Genomic DNA, 21,069 nt, shown 5'->3' on the forward strand with positions numbered 1-21,069 from the left:
CAAGCTTAAATTACCTTAGAACGTTCATCAAATAATTTGTTTTGACTTTAAATGTTTGTCGTGCTTTTCTCATCACTTATCATAATTCTTGAATAACTTAGACTGCTCTGATATCAGTTGAATACTGTTACTTTTTTTTTGCACTGTATTATATATGTGACAAATGGCAAATGTGACATACAACCAAGACGTAGCCAAGTAGTCAGGAGTGCAGTAGCACATGCTCTTTGAGTGATCAGGGCTCAAGCCAGTGACTGGTAAATACGATTAACATTTGTAATGACTGATTTATTGTAAACTCCACTGACTTGGTGGTTGTACTGGAGTATAAACAAGGATATATAATCCACATGCTGGTAGAGATGTCATATTTGACTTCAGTTTAATTTTTCGACCCACCTAAGAAGCAAGCAAGACTAAAAACTGACATATTTGAAATATGTAAATTTTTTGTTAAAATTGACATATTTCAAATAGTTTTCGTTTGCCTAGGAAGAAAACTCTAAACTGTACCAGTTGACCCTGTAAAGCTATTCAGGGTCAGTAAAATTGATCAAACCATGTAGAAAATGGGCATATAAAATAAAATTATACCACATTGTGCTAATTTCCATTTTAGAATGCATCCGAAGTTACAGTAATGATTGCAGTAAGACATAAGACAAACTCTAATAATTAAGAGATAATGAAGATATCATTAAATAAACATTCCATGCATTTTAACTATTATGCAAATAATACTATTTATGAAGCATAATGAGATTCAGAGCTTCATTGAGATTATAGAAATTAGCCAAAATAACTATGAATAACTAGGATTCATTGGTCCAATTAAATATCTAACACCAGCAAATGATGGTGGTGGTAGATATTTAATTGGTAATCCACCATCAGTCATAAAAGAGTCAATTCATGTCAAATTTATTTGCTATTTATTTGTTTGAAAGGCAAAGGACTTGAGAGCGAGCAGAGAAAGGGTTTTATTAAAATCATTGAGATTACTGTACAAAATTATAAACACAGAATGAAGTTTATTCTGTGATTATCAATTCATCCACTCCCCAGTCTTCAAAACTTCCATCTGGCAAATATCGTCTTATTATGATAGGAATCTTCCGTGCCCTATTAAAAAAAAAAAAAAAAAAAAAAAATTAGTCAACATAAATTTTTAAAAAATTTCAATAAAAAAAAAAAAAAAAGCAACACAACCAAAGATTTTTTAAGATATTTTAGCTGGCCAAAAAAAAATAAAAGAAAAAAATCAACTCAAAATGATAATTGTCCATTTTTTTTTTAAACATTTTAAGGTCTGAGAAATTTTAAATCTGAGAGAAAACAAAAGCATTAGTCAACATAAATTTTCATCATCATGAACTTGGTCCGGCTTAGGTCTTTTAAGACCTGTTCCGTTGTAGCTCTTGGAGGTGGTCTTGATCTCTCCATCGTTGCCTTGGTCAACCAACATCTCTCTTGCTGGTATGCTTGTAGTTAAAGGCTAATTTTGGGATCCAGTCTGGGTTCATTCTTTCTATGTGGCTGATCCATTTTCCTGATACAGTTTTATGTCATTTAGTATGTTATCTACTTTTAATTTCTCGCAGATATCTAAATTTCTTTGGTGATCTAGGCTTGTAAAGCCTAATAATGGTCTTAAAAATCTCATTTGTGCTGCTTCTAGTTTGTGTGCATCTTTCTTATTTATGACCCAAGTTTCACAGCTGTGGAAGAGAGCTGGTTTTGAAGTGATGTTGTGCAGTCATAATTTTGTTTCAGTTGTAATTTGTTTTCTGAAGTGGCGTTTAATCGTTCCATTCATTTTATTACATTTTTATAGTTTAGTGTGGATGTCTTTCCCTTCATTTGATATTAAATTTCCCAAACAGGTGAAGTCAGATATTTGTTCTATTATTTTATCATCAATAACAATTTTGACTCTTTGTATGTTTTTTTCACATAATCATATTGATTTTTGTTTTTGAGGTGGAGATTTTCATTTTGCACTTTTTACCTATTTTATTAAGTTCATTTGCTGCTATCTGTAGTTCATCTTCGGATTTTGCAATTATAACTTGATCATCAGCATATAATATAGTTTAGATTTTATTCCTGTTGTTCAGCTGTATTCCGTTGTTAATTGTTTGTTTCCGTTCTTTAAGAATTTTATTGATCTAGATATTAAATAAATTTGGTGATAGCCCACATCCTTGTTTAACTCCTTTATTGGGGTTAATTGGTTCTGATAGTTGGCCATTAGAATATTTTATACAGACTTGAGTTTTTATATAGGCTTTGGATCGCTTTCCGGAGTTGGGTTGAGATATTTTCTTCACATAGAATCTGCCAAAGTTTTTCCCAGTTTACACTGTCATATGCTTTTTCATCATAAATTTTCAAAAAATTAAAATTAAAAAAAAAACCACACATGACCAAAGATTTAAGATTTTTTATCCGAAAAAAAAAAAAAAAATAATAATAATAATAAAAACAAAAAAAAACAAAAAACCACCAACTCAAAATGATAACTGTCCATTTTTTTAAACATTAAGGTCTGAGAAATTTTAAATATGTTAAAAATTCAATAAAAAATATCTGAAAATTTAGCTAGGAGTTCATATGTATGAACAGCTGTCACATTTTGATTCATAAAATCTTGAGATTTGATAACTGTAAGCAGAAGTAGATAATTAAATTCTATATTTTAGCCTTAAAAAACTAAATTTCACCGACAACATATACATTTTACCTTAATCCAGCAATGGTGGTATCCCCATTTGAAGCAAAAATTGTGGTGGGGAAATGATGCGAATCAATTTTCTTTTTAATTTCTGTAAAAATGTATTTTTTAAAATTCTGCCTGGACAATACTAATATATTTCTTTCTTAACGCAGTGGTTCTCAACCTTTTTAGGCTCATCCAAGTTTCTTGTGACGACCGACTAACTGGTTAAAATAAATTTATTAAAATAAATAAATGATATATACATACGATAAAACAGAGATAAAAGCGTTAAAATACAGTAAGATAAGTGTTAAAATATAATATAATAAAAGTGTTAAAATACATAGAAGCTTTCGGGATGAAATGCCTCTTCATCAGCTAGTTGGTGAGTGGTGTACTTCAGTATATATTGATGGTTACAATAGCAAAAGTCAGTTGGGCATGATCACGTATCACAAGTCTGGTGTTGGTAGAACAGAATTACATACACATGATGACTGCTAGCGCTCATCGCACTGCAATACAGTACATTCTATAATAGGATGTAAGTACACTCTCCTTGTGCAATTCATAGTACTATTATTGGTAGCTATGTGCAGTGATTCAAGTCATGAGTGCCGGCAGTAATCACGTGAATAGTCGACGATTTCAATATTCTGTCAGGGATCAAGAATGTGCTGCTTAACCCAATAATGCTCGGCGACTGCAGAGCATTCAAAATTAGTGGTTCGCAGAGCCACCTCATGCTCAGGAGGCAGTTGCCAAGCATTATTGGGTTGAGCAGCACAATCTTGATCCCAATGGGATATTGAAATCGTCGACTATTCATGTGATTACCACCAGCACTCATGGCTTGTAGCACTGCACACAGCTACCAATAAGTACTATGAATCGCACGAGGGCAGGTGCACTTACACCCTATTATAGAATGTACTGTATTGCAGTGTTACGGTAACAATCAATATATACTGAAGTCCACCATTCAGTGACTAGCTGATGAAGAGGCACTTCGTCTCAAAAGCTTCTATGTATTTTAACGCTTTTATTATATTATATTTTAACACTTTCTCTGTTTTATCTTATGTATATATCATTTATTTATTTTAATAAATTTATTTTAACCAGTTAATCAGTCATCACAAGAAACTCGGATGATATGCAACCCAACATGCAAGAACTGTTTTCTAATATTCCTTTTTGGGCTTGTAGCACACTTTAAAAATAATTTTAATTAGTAATAGTAATCATGGCATGTGATGCAAGAAAGCAAGCATATGAGCTTATTTTTTTTTTTGTTTTTGGTAGTTTTTGGCACATAGGCTTCTGTGGCCATAATGCACCTCCCAAGGCTTTTGCAGTACTTTGATCCAACCCCGAGGTGGGAATCGAACCCGCGACCTTTGGGTTGCCAGGCAGGCACTTTACCCACCCGGCTAGCCCGGTCGGCTATGAGCTTATGTAGCATCAGCCAGAAGGAAAAAAAATTCACACAACTAACCATTCCCTCTAAATGTTTGTCCAGTTCCTCCTTAAATTTGTTTAACCTATCAACTTCCACGACAGATGGAAGTTTGTTCCAGCTGGCTAAAGGCAAATTTGAATTTATGCCCCCTTAGGTTTGTAATCTTAACAAGTGAAAGAATCCCATCAGAATTCAGCATGCTCAACCCATTCAAGGCCTTATTCACCCCAATCAGATCACCTCGCAGGTACTAAGTCTCCAGCTGCAGCAATTTGAAGAACTTAAGCCTCTCTTGGTAAGAGGATCACTTCATTCCCCTCACCAATCTTGTTGCCCTTCTCTGTACACACTCAAGCAAATCTACATCCTTCCTAAAATGAGGCCTCCAGACCTGTATGCAGTACTCAAGGCGTGGTCTGACCATTGCCTTATACAGAGGGACAATCACCTCCTTTTCCCTGCTAGCAAAATTCCTGTATATCATTGACAAAACCCCATGACCTGCTCTTGCAGCCTGTCTGCATTGTTCAGAAAACTTCATATCTGACTGCACAATTACCCCAGATATTTTTCATTTTCTATCACTCTAAGTGTAGTACCACACAGTTGGTACGTTACTCTGGGGTTACTTCTACCCATATGCAGTACTTTACATTTGTCAATGTTAAACTTCAGTTGCCACTTCTCAGTCCATCTTACCAAATTTTCTAGATCCTGTTGCAGTAGCATACTGCCATTACTATCATTAACAACCCTGACAACCTTTGTATCATCTGCAAACTTCGACACTAAGCCTGATATACCTTCATCAATATCACTGATAAATATACAAAACAGTGGAGCCAACACCGAACCCTGTGGGACTCCACTAATAACATTAGTCCACGAAGAGCAGCACCCACTGATTACCACCCTCTGCCTTCTCCCACTCAACCATCCTTTTATCCATTGTAGAAACTTACCCTTAATACCATTCTGCTCCAATTTGTACAGTAGTCTTCCATGTGCAACAATGTCAAAAGCTTTCCTGAAATCCAAGTATATGACATCAAAATTATTTTTTGCATCCAGTTCCTTTGTAACCACATCATAATATCCAATCAAATTTGTCAGACAAGACTTTCCCTTAACAAACCCGTGCTATCTCAATTATTCTGCAGTCTTGTCTAGATGATCCTGCAATGTACATTTAACCAGTAACTCCATCGTTTTACCCGGAACAGAAGTTAAACTAACTAGTCTGTAATTACTCGTGTCACCCTTCAATCCCCCTTTGTGAATTGGGGATACATTTGCAAGTCTCCAGTCTGTGGGGACCTCCCCCGAGTCCAAGGATGCTCTCATAATTATGGCTAAGGGTTTGCTTAGTTCCGTTGCTGCCTCCTTTAATATAACTGGATAGATCCCATCCACTCCAGGTGCCTTTCTTATGTTTAACTTCAACAATTTCTCCTCCACTTTGCTCTCAGTTACTACAAAATAATTAAGCACCCTGCTACAATTTGATAACCTTCTGGCATTTTCAATCCTTAATTACTCCTCATGTGTGAATTTAGATGCAAAATACTCATTCAATTTGTTTGCTATCTGAGCAGGATCATCAACAGTCAAACCATCGATATCAAGTGGACCAATCTGATTCATCCTCTTCCTTTCAGAGTTCATATAAGTAAAGAAATCCCTGCTGCTTTTCCCAGCACCCCCTGCCAGACTTCTCGCAATCTGCCTTCGCCTGCCCAACCTCCTTTGTCACCTGATCACAGACCAGCTTACATCTGCCATAGGCCTCTGCGTCGCCTGATAATTCATATGCATCCCATGCACCTTTCTTCCCCGCCACGAGTCTCATTAGTCCATCTGACAACCATCTAAGCCTATATTCCAAAAAACACCTCTCAATAGGAGTTGAGCAGCAGCAGCTTCCAAGATTAATTCCTTGAATGCTTCCCACCTAGAATCTGTTGTTGGTAACATCAAAAATTTTGCAGCACACTTTATCAAAATATAATTATGTGGCAGTTATAACTAAAAAAATACTACATATTCAATCAAGGAAGAACCAATATATTTTAATAAAGCCCAAGCCAAAGATTTTTTTATTTAGTTGCCAAATATACAAATTGGAAGTTTTCACTGAAATATTTTAATGAGACACTTCAGCTTGATGCATTTGAGCAATTTCTGTATGCTAGGGCATATTTCAGAGAAATTTACTCTCATGTCATCCTCAATGCACATCTGGGCATTCCTGGATGCCTCTTTACACTGTTCAGAAAACATCATATGTACCCCATATTTTAACTCCTAGATCCCTTTCCTCCTCCACTGTTTTTAATTCGACCACACCAAGTATATAATTTATTTGCGGGTTGCTATTCACCAAGTGGAAAACCTTCCATTTAGCAGAATTAAAACATAGCTGCCACTTCTCTGACGTCTTTGAAGATGCCAGAGACATCTCAGACAGACTTCAAAGAAGTCTGTCAAAAACCAACCTGAAGGAGGGCTGTTTGGCACTTGCCAATTAACGACTCTGCCAATCTTTATATCATCTGCAAATTTTGACATTATGCCTTCTATCCCTTCGTCAATGTCATTTATGAAAATGAGAAACAACAGTGGTCTAAGAACCAATCCTTGAGGGATACCACTCCTGACATTATACCTATCTGAAGAATATCCATCAATCACAACCCTCTACCTTCTGCCCCTGCAGCCATCCATCTTAAAATCTTACCAGTAATCTCAACCTGTTTCGAGTTTTTACAGTAACCTCATGTATTTTTATTATCATTATTTTTTATTTTATTATGTTTTGATTGTTTTCATACCAATATGCTCTTTTTTTCCTTTCTCTTTCCTCACTCCCTCCTTTTTGGTGGTCCGCAGCCTTGTGCTAGAGGTAGGACTTGGCAGGTACCCAGGTTTGGGCTCGCCGGGTAGGGAATTGCTGGCATCCACCAGTGGATAGTGTATAGTGTTAATTGTAATGCTGCTCCAGGGGTTCCCACCAACTTTGCATTCCGCCAGTAGATAAGAGTTTTTTTTTTTTTTTGAATTATCCCAAATTTGCTTGGGATCATCAGTAGGGCGTGTCACGGTTCATGCTTAGTTGTGGCCTACCTCCTCATGGTGTAGACAGGGACTGAGCAGGCCTTCCAGGTGATTGCGTTACTAGTGACAAAATAGCTAGAAACAAATAAACACACACTGCACAAATGTAATATTACACACATTTCTAGCTGTTCTACAAAGTTCTGTTGTCACAGTGAAGTATACCAGCTAAGTTTAATTTTCTACAGCCACTATACATATGATACTATACATGTCTGCATGCATTTAGGAAGGTAAAATACAGATTTTTAACAGTTAATCCAGAAATGTTAACCTGTGAGGTACAGCTATGGCATCATTTGAAAGGATTGTTTCCTTAAGAAAAGCATAGAATGACATGGATGAGGCAAAAATCTCAGGTTTTCTTTAAGGAAGCAATCATAATTATGATCCTATCAAGGAAGATATTCTTGAAGATTTAAATCTCTGAAAATGTTGAAGCACTTTTTTTGTTTTTTTTTTGTAATAACACTGGACCTGCTATCTTGGCTACTAATGGCATTTCCAAACATCACCAGAAATTTGAAGTGCATTTTTGTTTTTGTTTTTTTTTTTCCTGGCAAAAATCCTATCACATTCAGTGCTGCTATTCAGAACTGTTAAAGTCCAAGTGTTTCTCCTTGAGAGTTCACTGTCTTTTTTCAAAAGAAGTTTTGAAAAAATCAAGAACTGGATTTGGACATGAACCAGCACTACTCACCAGTGACTGCTTATTGCTTTTCAATTTGGTTCAAATAACTTTGAAGCTTTTAACTAATCTGTGTCTTTAATCCAGAAGCATTTGCCAACCTTGCAGGTGCCATTCAAAAATATCAGTTGCAAATTACCATATTCCCCATGTATAAGACGCACCTTAATTTTGGGGCCCGAAATTTGAAAAAAAATGTATTACATAGTTATTGAACTCAAGTTTTATTCATCATAAAATTCATACAACTCCTCATCGCTGTCAAAATTCCCATCCATTACCTTGTGCTCATCTGTGTCTGATGACGAATCACTGTCTTCATATATTGCCTCGTCCTCAGTTCCATCTACGGCAATTGAAATGCCACACTTCTTAAATGACTTGACAACAATCTCAAACTTGATATTATCCCAGGATCTTTTCACTCAGGTACAAACTTCTTCTATAGTTGGTTTCTTCACTCTTCCTGCTGGTGTCAAATTGTCCCCAGAAGACTTCATCCATTGGTTCCATTCGTCTCTCATGGCAGCTTTGAAGGGTTTGTTAATTCTGACATCAAGTGGTTGGAGTTGGGATGTCAAGCCTCCCGGTATGATTCCAAGTTTTGTTTTTTGCTCTGCAGCAATCTTCTTTTTGTTTTTTGTTATGTGTGCCCTGAACTGATCAAGCACCAATAGGGCAGGTTTTTGTAAGAGCCCACCTGGTCTCCTGCTCCAAACTTTCTCAAACCAGATCTTTATCCCATCCTGATCCAGCCAACCCTTGTCATGAACGTGGAAAATCACTCCTCGAGGAATGTCTTCTTTTGGCATTGTTTTGCGTTTAAAAATCAGCATAGGAGGCAGCTTGGTTCCGTCAGCACAACAAGCTAGAACAACTGTATAATGGCTCTTTTCATGTCCACTTGTCTTCACAGTTACAGTTTTCACCCCCTTCCTATCAACAGTTCTGTTACTTGGGACATCAAATTGAAGGGGGACTTTGTCCATATATGCAATCTGTCCCAACTCAAACTGATGTGTCTTCCGACATTGAATGACAAAATGATGAAATTCAAGGACCTTCTGCTCATAGCTTTCAGGCATCTTTTGGGCAAGTCTGGTGCATATACACATGCTTAGTCCATTCCTTTTCATGAACCTGAAGCACCAATTGTGTCCTCCTTTGAAATCAGTAACTTCATTTTCATCAACAATTCTTCTTGCCTCATGCTGAACCATCTTTGTGGACACAGGAATTCCAACTGCCCTTTGCTCTTTAATCCATATCTTCAATTCCCTCTCTAAATCAGGCAATTTTGCTGACTTCCCTCTCATGGCCTTCTTCTGCTGTGGCATTTTCAGTAGGGTTTCTTCTTCCCATAGCCAGTCTCGGATTGTTTTCTCAGTTGGAGGAGGACCAAACTTACGTTCAGCAACACGATTTCCATTTACTTTTGCAAACTGGATCACTTTTAACTTGAATTTAGCACTGTACGAAAATCTTTTCTGAGCCATTTCTGGGCAGAACGTGGCAAAACATAACCTAATATACCGGTAACAAGTGCAAAATAATGAGAGCAAAGACAACAAGCGCAAAAAAGCGGGAAATGCAAGTAAAAAAATCTACAACCACTGTATAAGACGCACCCAGGTTTTAGACCCCAAATTTTTTGAAAAAGGGTGCATCTTATACATGGGGAAATACGTAATCATTAATTAATAATCAAATACCTGAAATTTTTTTCTACCTTCTTAAAAATTTACTTGAACTTTTATTTGAGATGCTTTGGAAGTGAAAAATTACTGTTTACTTAGAATTATAAATGCAAAGTACACATCAAGTGCCACGTGACAATTTATTTTATTATTATTTTTTTACGTTATACTTAACAAATTAGTTTCAGCATCTTGTAAACACAGTGCACATATGTACATTGTAATCATTGTGCACACGTATATTTTGCAGCTGATGCATCAGCTGACATATGGTGGGGGTTTGCTATGCAGAGTCCTCTTAATTTTATGTTTAAAACTAAAAGGAACTACTTTATTATTAAATTTAAGTTTCTTGCTTCAATTATTATTATAATTTATGTTTATTCCTTTATTTCATAAAGAAAATTAATACAAGGTCAAATGTTAGTTTCAAACTTTGCGCTCAATGGGAAAATGGAAGAATTTATTATTACTTTGAATTTATATTTTATGACTGTAATTTTGTTCTTTCATTTTTAGCAGACTATATATATATATATTTTTAAATAGCATGTATATTAACAGAACATTTTTTAAATATTTTAAATTTGTATTAAAAATAAAAGAAATACAAAGTAAGTAATGCAATCCATTAGAATGGTTGAGATACAACATGCCGAATTAGGGGAGGAAAAAATCTTTTTCCATAAATAAAAGAATAAAATTTGGGCATCTATCAAGGTAGCATCTCATGACTGTTCCTTGCCCCACCCCTGCCCTCACAATTCTATCAATTATAGTTAAACACTTACTGAAAGACAACCAAAGTGCACACACATGCTTTCATTTTTTTTTTTACTTTACTGACATATTAATAAATAATGTCCAAATATTCACTATTCCACTTTCACGGGCTCTTTCCAGGACACAAATTAAAGAGATTATAGGGGCAGCTGATCAGAGATCATGTGAAGGCCTAATGGGTGGGAGGGTAGTTTTATTCAGTCATTGGTCAGCATACCAATGACTGAAGTTAGCATGCCAAAAGGGCTCCTGGAATTCAGCTAACTCTCTTTAATTCAGCAACCATCTTTTTTGTGTCCCTGTTACATGTGACCCGAAATGGTCACAATAAAAGAATTTCTATAGAGCTTTCTTTTTTTTTTTTTTATGAAGATCACCTGGACTGTACTTTTTGACCATACTGCCTCTAGTCGTAGTTGAAAACATCACTCCATATGCCTAGTATACCTTCAGACTATAATATGTAGGGAGATTTTGGTAACATTTTCCATTTTAAAAAAATGTATGCCTTATCATCTGGAAAATATGGTAATTATCTTGGATGTGAACTGCTAGCAGTATTACGTTTGGCCATCATTACTGTGCATGTGCATCTTTTTTTTTTTTTTTTTTTTTTTTTGTAGTTGCTGGCGAATCGAATTCTGTGGCTATAATGCACCTCCCAAGGTTTGTGCAGTACTTTGATCCAAGGTGGGATTCGAAACTGCGACCTTTGGGTTGCCAGGCAGGCACTTGACCCACCTGGCTAGCCCGGTCAGCTTACTGTGCATCTCACAAAATGACATATTAACAATGATATTACAGATATTATCACATTTGACCCAGTACCAGTTAAGGATTAAGAAATTAAGGTACTTCTTAACAGATCACTTTTTGTGATCTTTTAAGTAATACAAATGTTGAGAGGTTTATTTTGGGACTTTTTTTTTTTATGGAAAGCTGTTAAAATGAGAGTAATGTGCTAATATAGTAGATGGGCTGAAATTAAAGCAACAACTTGTTGAGGAGAGATACAATAGAGAAAGACAGGCTGCTAGGATACAGCTTGTGGGATTCTATCAATGATACAAAAGAATTTTGCCAGCAAGAACAATGAAGTGATAAGGTGGCAATGGTTGGGCTGTATCTTGAATACTGAAACTAGCAAGGTCTGAAAGCTTCATTTTTGAAAGAATGCAGATCAGTTGGAATAATTACAGAGAACAGCAATAAGATTAGATTTTAGCAATTAGTTCTTTGAATTGGCTGAACTAAATACTGATGGCATCCTTACTCTTGCTTTGAAGACAAACACAAATAAGGAAAGAAATTTAAATGGAAAAGGAAAGGATGATTGCAAGACAGATATGCAGAAATCTGCCTTCAGTCAGAGTTTATTGTTGTGATATACTTCTACCTAGCCTTGTGAAAATAAGCAGTTTGAATAAATTTCAAGGACTGCAAATTATTAAAAAGGAGGAGCAAAGTGGATAGCTTTTTTTTTTTTTTTTATTTACCTGGCTAATGCTATATAAGATTGTATCCTTGCATTTTTCCATTACTTTTTTTTTTTTTTATGTGAATCCCAAACACGAGAGGTATTAGAACCTATAGTACTTAGTACCATGCTTGGGTTGGAGTAAGAAAAAGTGGGTGGGACATGCTGTATGAAGTAATGAAATTTTTGGATATGGCGTACACGTGGTAAGAATATATCCAGGTCCTTGACATAACGTGGCCTCGACAATGCTCCCCGCATACACACTACTTGGACTCCCTCCAGTCACTATCTGGCAAGATTATACACTAGCTGATCCGGAAGCCTCCTAGAGAGTTACCAATAGGTTCGGTCCAGTGTACTAACTAGCGGCCGGCCTGCGAACACCGTTTTAGAGCTGTACCCTCGAAATGTAAGGAATATTGGATCTCGCCACGACGTTCATCATAACCTCAAAAGTCATCAATCATACTGCATGATGGAAGAGATAGGGAAGGGTTGACGGGAACTTAGCTCTAGAGACTAAACATGGGTTCCACCACTTCAAGCCTCCAATAAGCAAAGTGGTGGTATTTCACCGGCTGATGAGAGTCATCTACCACCTAGTACTAATAAAAAGCAGTAAGTGTTTTTTATGAAAAGCTCTTCCCAATATCAACTCTCTCCTTTGGGAGAGGTTGATATTGGGAGGAGGTTACACACAAATTCTTCCCAAATATTGACAAAGTGCACCCTCAACCTCCCCATTGTTTTCACCAGGACTATTTCACCAGCTACCTCCTGACAGGACATGGAGCTATAAAATGGAAACTTACAACCGTTGGTATCGCAGATGGCCCATCCTGCATATGTGTTGGAACAGAGACCTGGACCCACCTTTTCCACGAATGTCCACTCTATGATGACCTTAGGAGTATCCTCATCTTCACGATCACCTACATACCAAAAGACCAGGAAAATCACTTGCCAGATAGCAGAGAAGAATACAACACTTTCTCGCGTTTCACACAGGATCTCTTCACCAGAAGAACCCTGCTCAAAGCAAATGACAGACAACCACCTGGAATGGAAGATGGTACAATAACCACCAGGAGTGAACCTCAATGTAGAAAAAACTGGACTTGACCATCTATACAAATCTGACATCTGTCATCACGCTTGCAACATGGTGATCCTGGTCGCGCCACCTCAACTGGACATGGCATGGCATGACAAATCCTGGATGGGAGGGATCTCCCACAAGTGATACGAGCATCTGTCTGACACACCGGATTGGACTATAACCACTGACTATGACCACCAACAGTCTTGTCGCCAATATGTCCTGAATGACGACACCAACTAGAACTGATGCCAGAACTGTAACCTTGGACACAAACACTTCTGCCCGATCCTGAATGAAGATCCAACTGGCCCTAATTGGACTCGCAGCCTAGCTGCCCATGTGCCTTTTTGGTGATCTGAAATGGTTACTTCAACAACCCGATTCCCATTAAACCGCCATTTCCAGGCAGGGAGTGTGGAGGAGGAGGGCTACCATCTCCTCCTCCCCTCTTTCCTCTGGCAGGGCCCATCCCACTGATATTCTGGGATCGCCTTCTCTATCATCCCCATATTTATACCTGTTCCCTCCAGCCTTCAGTCTTCCTCCCCTCTCTACCAAAACACCAGGTGGCGATGATCAGTCAGTTACTGAATTTTGTGCTCTGCTAAAATATTCAAATATCTAAGTTAACCTGAAAGGATCATACTCAAATTACATATTGACACAGCTTATGATAACTGGAATTTGGATATAGAGTCTACTAAAGGAATAGTGAACAGATAATGTTTAATCTTAATTTTTAGGCATGCATACTTTGGTTTATTGTTGAAAAGAACAGTTGGTCTATAGTTGACTCAGCAGAAGAATGCAGCAATAGTCTGTGCTTAAGACAATATGGTGCTTAACAAGATCAAGGGCAATGTCACGTGGCAACATTCGTTATGGATTATACCTTTCCCACCCCAACTGTACTTTTCTTCTATTATGCTCAGACAGAAGTTGTTTTGCTGTGATATTTTAGGAATCTCTGTAATGTTTGGTGTGCTTTAACTGGATAAACTTTTCTAAATGGAGGCCATCTGAAGAGGACATAAATAAACTGTATATAGTACATGTTTTCTTTAAACTGCTTAAACCTACACATGAATGATAAACAACATCCTAACTCCAGTAGGTGATGCAGGACGGTTCGATCATGTATGTGTGTTGCTCTCAGTAATTATGAATATTAATATAGTTATGCCTAAGTTTATATGGCGATTTTAGTGTTATGCTCCTCAACCGACTCTGAAGAGGAAGACACCAACTTTAAGGCGACCAAAGCACCCAGATATTTATTATTTGCAGTTCTTTTTCATATTGCAATATCTCATAAGCGGACACTAACAAGCTGTATTATCGTTGATGACCAGCACCACTTACTGCTGCCAACTACAGGTCAAGGTCAGACTGGTCTGCTATAGGTTAGTACTTGTGATCAGCTAACCTGGTGATACGCATCAATCACTAATCCTTGGACATTCACATCCCCTGCAAACATATTAACTGCATTACTAAGGTCGGTGACAAGCTTGTTGAACTAAATACCATCAATTTAAACCTTTAACCACGAGCATTTTTCCATCAGACATCCAAACATGACTGAGTTGAATGAAGTCTTTACTATAGCCAAATGTAAATAAATTACGCAAATTAAACACTGATCTATGCATTATCTGTGTTACGTGCTGTTATATCTTTTGTGGATCATGCCATAAAATTGACTTAAAAAAGATGAATAAGCAACGGAGATGCAAGTTTTTGTGATTTTCATGCAAGGAAATACCGGACAGTAAGCCCCTCAAAAAGTGGATTAAGGGCACCTTCCCAACTAAATGGGATACCCTGCATATCAACTGAAACTACATCATCTGCACAAAGTCAAAGTCAAAGTATTTTTTTTGTAGTTTACTGGCGGTTTCCAGGGTGTCCCCTATGTCCGCCGTTCGTTAAGCTTAATTGTGTGCCAGCAGAATCGTTTTTTTAGTTCATCTAATTAAAATTTAAGTTTAAAGTTAAGTTTAAAGTTGAAGTTTAGATCAAATCGTTTGAATGTGTTTTAGTTAATTTAAGTTAATGTTTAGTGTTTAGTTTTAGGTTAGGGTTAAGTTAAGTTTGAGTAAAGTTTAAGTTCTGTTGTGTGTTTAAGTTGAGTGTTAGTTTATTTAGTGGGCAAGTTTGGGTTTGAGTTAAGTAATTATGAAGCTGGTTTTGACATTAGTGTAGGTTCGGTTTAGGTTTAAATTTAAGTTATAGATGAGTTTAAGTTTAGGTTGTAGTTTAGGTTTAAGTTTAAGCTTAGATTTGAGTTACTGTTTAATTAAAGTTATAAGTTTAATTTATGGTTGATGTTTCCTAATTTAATTTAGTTTTAAGTTAAGCTGAAGTTAAGTCGGGTTTGAGGTAGAGTTAGGTTTAATTTAATTTTAGTTTAAGTTTAGGTTGAATGTAAGATTTAAGATTTGAGTGTGATTTATAATTATAGTAAGTATTTAGTGAGTGATAAGTACGCGAGCCTTTACGGAATTTAAGTTATCTATCGCGGTTACTATTTATAATTGTCATTAGTGTGTGTAATGTGTTGTGTATGTTGTTTGTGGCTGGCATCTGGCATTTAGCAGCAGGGGGCCGCGGAGAACTAGTCCCGACCCCCCGCTCCCGTACCGCGCCACGAGGAGGCAGCCAGATTCTCTTTTTTTTTTTTTTTTTTTTTTTCCTCCTTTCTCCCTTCCTTTAACATGGTTATAAGCTTAGTATTACGTGGTAAGCCATCCCACACTTGCAGGGCCCAATCCTGACCTAGTGTGAGGGATATCTAGGTATGTCACTTAGTCATTACGTGTTTATGGACCGTCCAAATGTAGTAGATCCCACACTTGCAGGGCCCAATCCTGACCTAGTGAGGAAGATACTAGTGTTGACACATGATTTGGACTGTTCAATTGTGATGGATCCACTCTCGCAGGGCTCAATCCTGACCTAGTGCGGTGCCTCATGGTGAGTGAAAGTCTGTATTTACATGGTTTAATATCCATTTTGGCAAAGGCCCTGGCATTTTCGAGCCCATGCTGGTCTGGTGAGTTGATGGTAGTTTAGGGCACATATTGAAGACACATACTGATGACACTTAAGCGTGAGTATTGCCCAGAGTGGCATGTCCATTTGTGGTGGACCACCACGTGGTTCCAGTTTAATGACGCACATCACAGTGTGGATTGAGTCCCAGTTCGTCCAGTCCAACCAGTCAGTTCTGATTGTTCCCTTGTATCGCCTGTCTTCTTTTGAAAACGCGCTCCGCGAAAGTCGATACCTGTTTATAGTGTTCCTCAGTAGCAACCAACCGTGGAAAGTCACTTGTATCAAAGACGTTGGTTTCGAGTTGAAGGGGAAGCCTGTAATCCGTGTAGTAGGGACACTCCAGGATGATATGTTGGACCGTTTCCAGGCCCCCACACTTACAGCACGGGGTAGCTGATAATCCCAGTGCGTTTAGCCTCGAGTTCAGGCTGCCATGACCACTAAGGAGGAATGTTAGGTAGAGTCCCGGATTAAACCACGATCTTATTTGTTTGGTTATTTCCGCCGCTTGAGGTAGGAATAGATGTGTTGTCCGCCCCTTGCTGTCATTGGTCCAGCTCTCTTGCCAGTCTATGACGTATAGTTCCCGTAGTCTCTCGTTGTCTTTTTTAATTGTGAGGTTTCTATCTATTTGGTATCTTTCAAAAATAGATATGATGTTCCTACTTCGGCAATATTGGAGATAGGTATTTATGACCTCAAATTTAATTGGGAGCTTTCCGCTAATTATCTGTAGTGCTGATGTTGATATAGTGCGGCACGCTTTGGTGGATGCCAGAAGGAAGAATCTTTGGGCTTGAGTGATTATTTTGTTAACAGTATGTTTTTGTATACTGCCTGCCCATGCACCTGCAGCGTAAGTTATGATTGGAAGCAGAATGCAGTTGTAGTAAAGCAACAAGGTGCGTGGTTTGATATCCCACGAGGTTCTGGTAATTCGAATTAATTTTCCTGTTACTGTCTTAACTTTCTGGAGTATATATTTTGCATGGGGTATGTATTGCTTTTTACTGTCAATCATCACTCCAAGGTATTTAAGTGTAGGGACCATTTTTAGGGTTTGGCTTCCAATCTTTATGTTTGGTGGTCGTTTTATATCCAGTTTTCCTTTCAACAGGATCTGTTTGGTTTTGTCTGAGGAGATTTCTAGTTTATGTGTGGTAGTCCAGGCAGTCAGGTCTTCGAGGATTTCTTGAGCGGCGCTTTCCAAGGATAACCTTGAATTCCCTTGTAGTAGAATAATGAGGTCATCTGCAAATGCAATCTTTGCTGCCGTGTTGTGTTGGCGCGTAAGCCACCCATCAAGGACCACGTTCCAGCAGAGTGGGCCAAGAACAGATCCCTGTGGGCAGCCCCGCGTAACTGGCCTGGTGACATGGCATTCTCCAGAGAAGACCACTAGGCTGCGATCATTGAAATAGTCCGCTAGGAGTCGATAGATGGGGATTGACACTTCGGCCTCTCGGAACCTCTCAAGGACACTCTGCCACCAGATGGTGTCAAAGGCCCCTTTGAAGTCAACCGAGAGACCAAGGACATACTTTGATTCTGTGTTTGCAATGGCGTTTTGCAGTGCTACAATGGCATCCACGGCTGATCTGCCCTGGGTAAACCCAAATTGGGATTCAGAAGAAAGATGTTTCCTGTTGTAATAGGCTCTCAGTCTCTGGGCCAGGAGTTTTTCCAGGGTTTTCCCCAGCACTGGGAGAAGAGCTATTGGCCGGTAGGAGGTGGGTAGGTTTGATGATTTCTCCGGGTTTTTAACTAGAAGTTTTAAGTTGGCCTTCTTCCAGGGTTTCGGAAAGATGCCGTGGGTCAGGCAGGAGTTAAAGAGATTTATGAGTAAAGTTGGACACTGTGACCAAATTCTCTTGACTGTGGCCACTTCCATGAGATCCAAGCCTGGGCATTTGCCATTTTTCATTGTTGAAATTGCGTTTTCAATTTCATCCGCAGTGAAGATCTCCTCCTCTGAGGGCGCAAGATATGTTAGGTGAGCCATGCGCATTTTAGTTTGTGTTGAACTTTCGGGCCACATTATGTCTTGGCGGATCAGTTCATCCAAGATGGTATCTATGGATTCATTCCAGGTAAGGCTCTCAGTCTCGCCTGTGGTCATGATGGACTGAAACACCTCCCCAGGATGGACCTTCTCCGTAATCAGCTTATAGACTAGTCCCCACGGATCATTGGTAGTTGATTTTTTGACCAAACGGCCCCACGCGTTTTGTTTCTCATGATAAATGGTGTTGAAATACTGTCGACGAAGTTGTTTATATTCTTCATAGAGTGCATGGATGGCATCCGGGGGTCTACCCTGTCTTTTGGCTTTTTGGAGGACTTTCCTGGCTTTTTTCAGTGTTGCCCTCTGTTTAGTCAGGGTTGTTGTCCACCAGGGGACGTAGTTTGGTTTCCTTATGCATTTTTTTAAGCTACCGTCACTGATTTCCGTTATTTTTTCCGTGATGATTTGGAGGAGTTGGTCAGTGGGAAGGTTGGAAATGGATGTTAGATATTCTGGGGAGAATGTTTCCTTCAGAAGTCTGTCAAATCTGTCCCAGTGTCCCTTCTTCGTTTGATATCTTGCGAAATTATACATTTTCCGTCCTGGGTGATTGTTTGGTTCAGAAGTCAGGTGGAATGTTATGACCATATGGTCACTAGCTGACCAAGATGGACGCACCTTCCACTCTCTGACTTTATGTCTTAGTGGGGGGCCCACTATTGTTACATCAATGTAGGATTCCCCTGTGGCAGATGAGTAAGTCGGTGGGTGGCCCTGGGTGTTTTTAATAATTAGGTTTTTGGAAGTTATCAGTTCTTCAAGCATTTCACCCCTGTCATCAGTTTGTGGGCTGTTCCAAGAGGTCGACTTTGCATTTGTGTCTGCCATAATGATCACATTTCTGTCAGGCAGCCTATCCAGTGCGTGGTCTAGGTAATTCACAAAGGGCTCAATGTCCTGGCCTCGTCGTGCGTTTCTCATGTATATGGAGAAAACATATAATCTGGCTATGGGACCTTCTATACAAGCTGCAGCAGCATATTCAGTACACAGGTTATTTATCCTCGTGACTGTGAGGGTTGGGTTTGTGATAACAATCGCGGCCCAAACCCTTGATGTAGCATTTCCTCCTGTGCCGTCCACCGAGGGGTTCGATTGTATTACCCGCGCAGAGGAGGGGAGGCCCTTTACTTTTCCTTTATATGAATACAGCTCCTGCAGCCCAAGTATATCTATTTTGTTTTCTTGGATTGTTTTGGACAGATCTGACATGACCGATGCGCATCTTTGGCAGTTTAGTTGAAGTAGGTTGAAATTCTTAACAGCTAATGTGTTATGGTTGTTAGTCATAGTTGGTTCGTTGCTTAGTTACTTCTTGTGCCCTCAGGTATTCTGGGCACAGTGGGTCACGATACGAGTGTTGCGAATCCTTATTTCGCGCCTTACAGTTTGGGCAGCATACAGGACCCTCAGAGGTCGGACAGGAGCCGGCTTGATGGCCCGAAAGGCCGCAGTGCCCACATTTTTGCTCTTTTTGTCTACAAGTGGTGGTTGCATGGCCATATGAGAGGCACTTGAAGCAACGTGAGGCCACAATGAAATCTTTAATTGTGTGGGCAGTCCACCCAGCATACACTCGCCCTCCTGTTTTTAGAAATTGCTTCCTCAGTCTGGGGGACATTTCCAGGACCCAGTGTTTGTTTTCATTACTTTTTGCGTTCATCTTGAACCTAATTTTAATTTCTTTTTTGTATGCATCCGGTGTGATATCTTTGTCGCTAATATTTTTGTTGTACAGATCTTCCAGGAAGTCAACCTCCTCAAAGTCCTTTGACACATTATAGACCGCCATTGTGGGGTTTAGTTTTTTTGGTGTGTCTGCAGTTAAGTTTAATTCGGTTAGTTTGGAACATTGTTTGATTTTGTCTAAGTCATGTATTGTGGCTGTTTCAATGGCCACTCCGTTTTCTCTTAGGTTCCTGATAGCTTTTATCTTTATGGTCTTGAGGTCTGCTCTTAATTGTGTTGTAACTGCCTTATTTACCTCCTCGCTTGATTTTATTGTTGATTCCTTGGAGGGCTTGATAATGATGACATGTTTGTCCTGATTTCCCTGTGGAACTTGATCTGGGACACTCTTCTTGCCAATTCCTTCCCCTACAGCCCTGGCATAGGGCGGTCCTGGGTTTGGACTAGGTAGGTTTTGTGCATTTCCTTTTGTTTTCAGAATTTCATTTGCAATTGTTGTGTCGATTATTATCTTTTCCATTTTCCCCCAGATTTTGCAGAGCTCAGTTACCATAAAGGGGGTAATCTCATGGCCTGCTTGAAGAACTTCCAGAAATCTGTTTTTCAGGGCTGACATTTTTTCTATGTTTTCTACTGTTCCTTCTGTTTTTTGGTGTTTTGGTAGGTTTTGGACCTGTAATGCCAAATCCTCCGTTGTCTGTGTATCAACTTCCTTTCCCCTAATGTTTGTCCCTTCTTCATCTGTTTCATTGACTATCGTGATGTCTGGGTTTGGATTTTCCCTCAAAGTGGTTTTTCCCTGACATTTTTTGTGTCTTGTTCCCTTTCCTTTCATGGGAGTTGCCTTTTTTGTAGCAATTTTACCCTTAAGATTTTTTGGTTTGCTAGTAGGCTTTGGATCCATTTGTTGGTTTTTTAGGAACATGCCGGGAGTAATTGGACGCCCTATTTTCATCCTCTGCTTTTCATTTCCATTTGTTGAGGAGTCACTGCTAGAGTCAGTGCTCTCCGTCATGTTGGCTTGGTTTGGATCTGCCAAGCTTATCAGTTTGCAAGTTCGGCCCAAAGTTTTCTCCGCTAGGGGCGCCGCAGTGCCAGTTTATTTGGAACCACAATTGGGTGACAGGTTTTGAGTTTGAGCCGTCTCCGACAATTAGGGACGAAGTTATGCCACTTCAAAGATCCCGGGATGAAAGTCTGGTTGCTTTTTATC

General features: G+C 38.8%; 1 protein-coding gene across 1 annotated transcript in view; it reads right to left on the minus strand.

Moving 5' to 3' along the window:
• Positions 1-956: 956 nt before the first annotated feature.
• The window catches only part of Polr2F (RNA polymerase II subunit RpII18), a 74,781-nt gene continuing 54,668 nt past the window's right edge, over positions 957-21,069 (minus strand). The window contains exon 5 of the mRNA XM_090381059.1: positions 957-1,122. Coding sequence (XP_090237185.1) covers positions 1,032-1,122 — 91 coding nt within the window. The 3' untranslated portion in view covers positions 957-1,031. The remainder of the gene's footprint in view (positions 1,123-21,069) is intronic.

Source organism: Mastigoproctus giganteus, chromosome 9, assembly GCF_048544385.1.
Source record: "Mastigoproctus giganteus isolate SK-2022 chromosome 9, ASM4854438v1, whole genome shotgun sequence".
Lineage (NCBI taxonomy): Eukaryota > Metazoa > Arthropoda > Arachnida > Uropygi > Thelyphonidae > Mastigoproctus > Mastigoproctus giganteus.